General features: G+C 35.5%; 1 protein-coding gene across 2 annotated transcripts; it reads left to right on the top strand.

Annotated features, from left to right (window-relative positions):
- The first annotated feature begins 2262 nt into the window (after positions 1–2262).
- Positions 2263–8873, top strand: kiss1 (KiSS-1 metastasis suppressor). 2 transcript variants are annotated; one of them, XM_059329726.1, is made up of 3 exons: positions 2263–2332; positions 4099–4222; positions 8167–8873. In XM_059329726.1, exons 2-3 carry the CDS (start codon positions 4129–4131, stop codon positions 8388–8390), a joined length of 318 nt encoding a protein of 105 aa, XP_059185709.1. In that variant the 5' UTR covers positions 2263–2332; positions 4099–4128; the 3' UTR covers positions 8391–8873. The 2 variants fall into 2 exon arrangements, with proteins under 2 accessions (XP_059185709.1, XP_059185708.1); XM_059329725.1 differs by lacking the exon at positions 2263–2332 and adding an exon at positions 2834–2975 and having other exon boundaries at positions 8167–8867.
- Positions 8874–9402: the final 529 nt, after the last annotated feature.

Genomic DNA, 9402 nt, shown 5'->3' with positions numbered 1-9402 from the left:
AGGAGAAAACGGCTCGCAATCCTGCCAGTTATGGCAAAGTCTTTTCCTGTACCGTAATTCGAGAGCAGAAGAAGAAAAAAACTTCCTGTCATTGACACGAAGGTCCGAACTATAAAAAATAGTTGTTTTCACACTGCAAAAGGTTCGGACCTTGGTTGGTTTGGTCCGGACCGAGACCACCTCTTTTGGATGGACCAAACTTCAGTCCTTTGGTGCGGACGTGGTACCTTTGACACCTGGAATTTAGGTTTGGATCAAACTAGATAGACCAAACGAGATAGGTGTGAAAGCGCCCTTAGTCTTTGAGGTGTTCAGTAGGCATAGACGGATTATCATGACCACGGGCCCTGGACACAAACTCGCCACGGGCCTCTGCCTACACACGCAAACAGTGTGCGTGCAAAGGCGCTCTTCCCATTACGCACATAACAACACCGGGCAACACACAACCACACAAAATAACTGTCATTTTAGGTCTGTTTTGTTTGGCACCTGCCACGTACAGGACGATATACACATCGACGGATTATCATGACCACGGGCCCCTGTCTACACACGCATTATGTGCGCGTGCAACGGCGCTCTTTCCATTACGCACGTAACACCACGGGCACACACAACCACACAACATTACTGTCAGTTTAGGTCTGTTTTGTTTGGCACCTGCCATGTACAGGACGATATATATATATTATGGGAGAGACAGAAAGCTCAAATAGCCAGCCCTTGTAGTATTAATTAAAAATATAGGTAACCACCTATTTTTAAAAACGAAACTATCAACCAGCGCATCCAGAGTGTTCCATTAATACTCTCTCTCTCCCTCGCGCTGGCCGGCGCACACAGACGCACTTACACACACACATACAGGCACATGCCATGGAGGAGTCATGTTGTAATGGTAATAAAAAAAATGCACTAAATTGCGCTAATGTATTCAGACCATCCGACCGAACACGACACTCGGATGCCGAGTACTCAGATACCGGCTACAGTCCTAGAAACTACTCACCTAAACCAACGGCTTCTTTCTGGCCTTCTTCGAGGAAAAGTCCTTGATAAAGTAATCACAACTCTCTGACCAGTTTGGCCTCTACGGCCAGTTACATAGTGTGGTTTCAGCCGTTTCAGCTTTTTCTTCCCTCTGTTTTTTTTAGCTGATCCACTGAGCGCCCACGTCTCCATTTTAAAAACGCACTTTTTTCAATTTTGACCCCAGCGACCAGCGTATTGTGTCATCACACATTACTGATTTAATCTTATAATTTCTATAGCATTTGATTGATTTTATTATCATTCTACATTTTCAAAGCCACATTCATTCCAATATATTTTTAAATTGTACCAAAAAAAAAAAAAAAAAAAAAAATCTGAAGGCCAAGGGCCCCTATTGGCTCTAGGGCCCTGGGCACACGCCCACTTTGCCCATGCGGTAATCCGTCTATGTCAGTAGGAGGTAGTTCTTGTGACTCCAGTCACTGAAGGCTTTTATCAGATCTATATCAGAACCTTACTTATCAAGAACAGCGACCTCATGGTCAAAGCTGACAGTCACCAAAGTCATTAACTGAGGAAGTGACAGCCTTACTGAAGACCCGCCTTGATGAGAGGTTTGACAGATTGCACTTTTACTTACATTCTGACACCAAAGGGTTGTGGAGACATGTATATATATATGTATATATATATATATATATATATATATATATGTATATATATATATATATATATATATATATACACACACATATATATATATATATATATATATATATATATATTGTCCACTGTACATCAGTGACAAGTCAAATGCAGGTTTCATTTTCAATGCAGTTTCATTTTGATTGTGACTTAAATAGTATTTACACAAATTGGAAAATAGGCTACATTGTTTATATTGCATTTAATTTTCACATTTGTTTTAACATGTGAATATTGTCCACTGTACAGCAGAATAGGTTTTCATTTTCAAATTGTTTAAACACTCCATTCTCATTTCAGTTTTGATTTAAATATTGCTTAAGAGATCCATTTTTACCAACGTCATGTTATAATGTGAGGAAGGTGTTTTAATAATGTGCCAAAATTAGGTTTAAATTTGTCAAGTAAAGGGAAAATAAGTTTAATAATATGTCAGGATTTGAAATTTAAAATTCTAACACTGGCTCTGCAATTACATTACTCATGGAAGTTGTCGGAAAAATTGCAGCTAAACTTTCTACTTTGTTTTTACATTACATGCTTGATCTGCTACCTCTCTAGGAAGCATCCAGACCCCTTAGGTCATCTGGAACTGGCTTGTTGCGTGTCCCAAGAACAAGAACTAAGCGGGGTGAGGCAGCTTTCAGTTATTCTGCTCCTCACCTGTGGAACAAACTACCTGTAGATCTGAGGTCTGCACAAACGGTCAGCTCCTTTAAATCAGGACTAAAAACAGTTTACTGCAGCGTACTCTTCTAGTGATGTGCGGATCGATACTGAAATATCGATACTTCCGATACAAGATCTGTATGCTCTAAAATCGATTCTCAAATGAAAATATCGATACTTTTGATACTTCAGTCATTTGTGGTAATGTATATTATTAACAGGAATACGGTGGAAAGTAACTAAACTATTCAGATCTTGTCTAAATGGCACGCTGCTGGTAGGAACTACTTTTTCTTCCGCCTGCCTTATACGTAAGCGCAGTGGCACGGTGGCACGCTGCTGCTCACTCTTCTCTCTCTCCGTGTGTGTAATTGAATGGCGGAGCGGAGAAGAAGTTGTGTGTGGAGTTATTTTAGCTCCACAAACAGCCAGGATGCAGTGTATGACATCTGTTGGAAAAGTGTTAAGAGTTGTGGTAACACAACAAACCTGGTTAAACACTTAAGAACAAACCATAACTCTGAATATGAGGCATTTGACAGATGCTAGGGCAAGGCAGACGTCTGTGGCGGAGTCCTTCGGTGCTACAGCCAGACGTTACCCAGGTAAAGAGAGAGACAACGCGGGGCTTTCAGCGCCGCTAAACACTGTTGCTGTTGGAGTTTTTATAGGATTATGAGACAAGTAACAAAAATGAATACATGTTTCAACAAATAGTTGCATGAGTTCAGTTTGGAGTAATAGCCTAATATGTGTATCACTGAGATAATCTCACATATAAAGCCTAGATTTATTCAGGTAAGGTTTCCTAAAATATCGATCATTTAAAGTGGATTATATAGACTAGGTGTCATTAAATTATACAGAGCAATTGTGATAAAACAGCCACGGTGAACTTAATAAAATATATAGCCTACTGGAAAAGATGGATAAAAAAAAAAACATTTTAACTATATAATATATTATTATTTACAATGAGTCTAATTTGCTTTAACTGTTAAATACATTTTTCAAAATGTTGGTATTTACCAACTTGTGCAAACATTGTGGCATCTACTTAATTAAATATTTTACTGGCACTTTTTGAGTGACCCAGGATTATAAAAAAAAAGCAAGTGTTTGTATCCCCTTATTCCCCTTATATATATTGTGAATGAGGCTGCTACCTCAGTGTACTTCTGAGTTTGAAATAAATAGCTAAATAAGTGACTCTGATGTCTTGTATTCTTAAACTATTTGAAATACACTCCTTTTTTTAGATTATCCAGGCACATTAGGTGTATTTGCACAAAGTATCGGATCGGTATCGCCGATACCAGCCTGAATTTTACTCAGTATCAGATCGGAAAGGAAATTGGTGGTATCGAACATGCTCTACTCTACTGCCCTTACTTTTTAACTACGCAATGTTTGACTTGTGCTTTTTATTATTTTATCTATTTTCTTATCCTGCTGTATCTTATTTTATGTTATTTGTATTTTTATTTCCATTTCCCAGTTTTTATTGACTGTTTTTACTGTTTTCAATTGTGTCTTGCTGTTTTTAATGTTTATGTGAAGCACTTTGAATTACCTTGTGTTGAATTATGCTATACAAATAAACTTGCCTTGCCTTGCCTTTGTTAAATCTGTCAGCTGCAAAGAAAATGTTAGAATTTTTGCTCCACCTTAAAACCTAACCTCCACTGGGATTATTGACATTTTAATCGTTTCTGTCTGCTTGCACAGGGATCGCAGCAGTCTTAACATACTGCTGTCATGATGCCACGACTCCTTGTTGCTCTGATGATTGCTGCTTTGTCAACAGACGTCTACACCACCAGCATTTTTAAATCCACCTACTACAATGAAGGTACAGTCACATGTTGAAGGCACTAAAATCATTCTGCAATTACAGATCACCTTGAATTATATATTGTCTATGTATCTCCTCAACAGCAGTCAGTCATCAGTGTTCATTTACTGCCAATGTGTCGCCAGGGGTAAAACAGAAGTGCCAGGGTATAGTATATTTTATGCCACAAATGGTATAATTTATGTTACATGTGGTATAAGAGTTTTGTTTTAGTAAGAGGGGCCTCACCCTGACCTTTGTTCAGAACAGAGTCTTCAGGTACCAGCCGGGGGCTGTGGGGTCAGAGATATATCAGACAGAAGAGGCGTTGGAATGTGGACATAAAAAAGTATAGATTGTATCCTTTTAAGGTAAAAAGTAGATTTAGCAGTGTGCTTGTGCCCGGGAAGACGCGCCCAGGCGTTGCGTATGGGCTTCAACATTTGAATAAATAACCTTACACACAGAGAGAAAATTCGGTAACACTTTACAATAACCATCATTTATAGATGGTAAATAGACCATTCATAAATGATAAACAGATTATTATTTATTTATTTAACAGTTTATTAAAGTTTAATCATCATTTATAAACCGTATATAGGTAATTTAGAATGGTAAATAAATCATTTCTTAATGTTAAACTATGATTTATAAATGGAAAATAAATGGTATATTAATGTAATTGATAGTTACTTTACCATTAACAAACAATTCAATTATAATAAATAGTTTATTAATAGTTTTGCTCTCATTATACAATTTTTAACACCATATTAAGTCTGTTATTGATTTTTAAATGGTTCATATACCTTTATGAAATTGGTTTAAAACATTTAAAGATTAAATATGTATAGCACTTTGTAAATGGTTAATAATTGGTTTATAAACCATCTATAAACATCACTTAGTTGGTTATTGTAAAGTTCCCGGACACCTTTTTTCAGCAGCCTTGAAATTGACAAAGTTCTCCTCGGCTGTACCTCGGCAGTGTATTCTGATGATTGATAATAAAGAAAACCAAAAGGAACTTCAACTTGGTCTTTAATCCACTTTTCTCACTCAGAGAGGTAGTAAATTTATACTACAAGGGTAATCACAAGAAGTTTTGAGGTTGTCTGACCACGTAGGAAATTAAGTGTTTCCTGTTGTTTCACACAGCAACACTCAAAGGCAAGCTGAGTGAGAGAGGCTATGCAATATCATTTAAAAATGGAGATAGAGGACACATTAGTTGTCAGTCTCTCATCACGTTCATAGTATTGCACTTGGTACTAGCTTTGTCACGATACTAAAATTTTCAACCCGATACCGATACCAGAAATATTTTTATTAACAAGAAAAATGCAACATGTAAAAATTAACAGAACCACAGGTTAAATATTTATAATAAAAAAACAGTTGTGCAAAAAGAAACTGCAACTATGATAACAAGCTTCAGATACTCGATACTTTTGAAAATGAGTATTGTATCCGGATACAACGTTTTAGTGTCGATACTTTTATGAGTATCGATACTTTTGACAACCCTACTTGGTACATGTAAAAATTGAAGGGAATTGTAGTGATAAGCAATGACAAAGGAGACACAGTTGAATGTCAGCTTTGGGGGGAATATTTTCCCTTGGACAGGTGTGGGAAAATGACTCTTACCATTGGACTTTAAGAGAGAGGAGGGTGTGTGAGGGGGATATAACCTATGCAACAAAGGCTGGATGTTATTTCATGCACAGTCACCTATTCTGCCCTACAAAGTCTAACTGCAGTAACTACACAAAGGGTTAAACTGAGAAAAACTGCTTTAAAGTTTTATAACGTTTTAACTGGCCAGCCAAAAGGGTTATATGTAGGTCAGTGATATGACACTTATTTCTACATGTATTGATGATGTAATATTTATGCAAAAAAATCATGACGATTTATTTGACCTTTGACCCCAAAAACATAGTTACTGCACTCTGGTTTTGCTGTAAAAGGTTCTAATAGTAATGATGAACAGAGTGCAATAACTACAATGTTGTTCTTTTTTCAGCTTTTATATTTTGTTTTGAGTGAATAAACATTTTCAAATTGATTTTGTTATCAGTGTGTTTAAAAGTGTTTAACAACTCTAATCAAAGATTTCTGTATTTTAGATTTAATATTATAAAAAAAAGTTATATTTTAGTCTTCATATAATTTTATCTCACTTTTTTTATTTAATCACTACCTAGACAATAATTGCCCTTTCAAATAAACTTATAATTTCTAATATTTTTATGTTTAAATTAGTATATATATCCAAAGTAGACTATGGTAAGTGCAATTACTGCTTGGTTTTGAGTTGGATTTTGTGTTTTTTTATATAATTATTTCCCTGAAATCAAGCAAAATTGAAATCTAAAACTTTGTCACAAGATAAAACAGACATCAAGGAGTTCATTTTTAGTTATAACTCAATTCTGACCAAAAATGTAGTTACTGCAGTTAGACTTTGCAGGGCAGTATTGTCTACTAAGCTACCCCGCAATATTCTACTATAATTAAGTCAAACTTATTAAGTCTTATTTATTTATGTTTATTGAGTTTGTGTCTTAATGTTACACTTTAAAACATCAACTGAAATTGAAAGTACTTTTTTTTGTTATCATAGGTGTAATAAATGGTTAGAGATGGCAGGGATACATCCCTACAACTTCCCTGAAATTGTATCCGCCACTACTGCAAAATCAAATATAATTTCCATCAGCTTTAAGCAGGGTTACCTCACTGATATTTCCACTTAATGACAAATGGTTTCTCCTGGTGTTTGTTCACCTTCAGGAGCATGTCTCGACTTTTTTAACTTGGGCCGCCCTAGTGGGGCTCTGACCTATGCAGGGGTGGCAAAAAGTATGCGCATATGAATGCACACATCAGAACAACATAGGACATATTCAATTATACCATTTTAGAACTATGATACATGCCAAAACGGCATGATTTCCCCCCCAAAGTGCATGGGATTAGCAGAAAGTGTATGTCTGAAAAGGGGGGACTCATGGGTATCCATAGAATTCATTTCAGACAAGTAAGCATGGCATGGTTGGTACCGATAGGTGCCTTACATTATTAGTTTTAATATGATACTAATATTTTCTGACATTACAGTATCATACAGTTTCTTACATTCAAATTTGTAATTTTGGTAACACTTTAGATTAGGGAACACATATTCAACATTAATTAGTTGCTTATTAGCATGCAAATAAGTAACATATTGGCTCTTAATTAGTCATTATTAAGTAGTTATTAATGCCTCATTCTGCATGGCCTTATTGTACAACCAGTAAGACATTAACTAAGAGTTTCCCCTCAATAACCTCAGAATTATTGCTAATTAGTAGTAAGTAAGGAAGTTGTTGTATATGAGTTACGATCTTAATATGGACTTTATAAGTCTCTACATAGCGGTGAACGAAACCATGGAAACGGCAAATAGTCACCTTCTCCAGACCTTTGACCTGACTGGTGGCCCCTTTGACATTGCATTTGACATTACAATCTCATCCAATCCTCCAAAATGAGCCCTAATCTAAAGTGTTACTGTAATTTTAAACAAATAGACCTACCCAAAAAAAATATAATTTAATCTTATCTTGTCTTACCTTACTTTATTTTTTATCTAATTAATTTCTAAGCTGCCTCCAGTCTGCTCCACATTGAGATAGAGCTTCATCAGTTTATGCTTGTTTATAATAGGATGGATGGATGGAGGGTCAGGGGTGTAGGGGTGTTATTATTATTATTATTATTATTATTTTCTTTTTTATGTAAAGCGCTTTGTGTTGCATCTCTCTTGTATGAAAAGTGCTATACAACCAAAGTCTGATTGATGATTGATTTTTTCCAGCTGCATAACTTCTCTTCTGCTTTCAGTTTGAATCATGTTGACTCAGTCAGAAAGGTGGAAGCCAGACATGTTTGTCTTGTTTGTTCTTTAGATCAGGCCATACTCAAAGCCCTGAGAGAGTCAAGCCACGTGTCACTACCAACATCTGCAAAGACTTCTGGGAATTCGCCTGGTGAAAAAGTCTACGGAGCAGATGGGAAGTTTCCTCTAACAGCATGGTGGATGTCAGAGCTGATTCTCCCTCAGACTGTCAAGAAACGTCAAGATGTGTCCTCATACAATCTCAATTCCTTCGGTCTACGCTACGGAAAATGACAGGAAGCCTTCTGTCTGTTGTTTTTCTGTGTTAGAGAGGGAGATATTTTCACTAACTTTAATTGTATTTGTACATACAGAGTGGGGAGAGAAAATAAAAAATAAAAAAAACAATGTAAGTGTTAAAGACTCAATTAAAAAAAAGTTATGAAGATTTATAAGATCTGTTTCCTTTTTGGGACCCAGAAGAATGGGGGAGTTTACACTCAAGAAGCACAGATTACCAACCAAGTATTCTGCTCTACAAAGTCTAACTGTAGTAAATACGCAAAAGGTAAAACTGAGAAAAACTGCTTTAAAGTTTTTTAACGTTTTTAACTGGCCAGATAAATGGGTTATAGGTAGGTCAGTGATATGACACTTATGTCTACATGTATTAATGATGTCATTTTTATGCAAAAAAATCATGATGATTTATTTGACCTTTGACCCCAAAAACGTAGTTACTGCATTGCTGTAAAAGGTTCTAATAGTAATGATAAACAGAGTGCAGTAACTACAATGTTGTTGTCTTCTTTCAGCTTTTATATTTAGTTTTCAGTGAATAAACATTTTCAAATTGATTTTAAGTGTATTAAAAACAACTCTATTCAAAGATTTGCATTTTTTAGACTTAATATTGTAAAGAAATCTTATATTTTAGTCTTAATATAATTTTATCTCACTTTTTTACTTCATCACTATCTAGATAATAATTTCCCTTTCAAATAAGCTTATAATTTCTATTATTTTAATGTTTAAATTAGTATATATATCCAAAGCAGACTGTGGTAAGTGCAATTACTGCTTGGTTTGGAGAAACTTATTGTTTACAAATAAATACACATTCAAATGTGAGCATAGCAATTAATCTAAATCATTTTCCTTAATTAAAATAGATTAATCGATTTTCTTTAAGCTAAATAACTGTGATTGTGACAAGAAGTGACTTCTCCAAAATGTGGCTGTGACTGGAAACAGAAATGTGCAAAAGTAGCTAATTTCAAAAAGCTTATTTTTTGTTATGAGGCTA

This window comes from Centropristis striata, chromosome 3 (genome assembly GCF_030273125.1).
Source record: "Centropristis striata isolate RG_2023a ecotype Rhode Island chromosome 3, C.striata_1.0, whole genome shotgun sequence".
Lineage (NCBI taxonomy): Eukaryota > Metazoa > Chordata > Actinopteri > Perciformes > Serranidae > Centropristis > Centropristis striata.
This window is presented reverse-complemented; position numbering and strand designations above follow the sequence as displayed.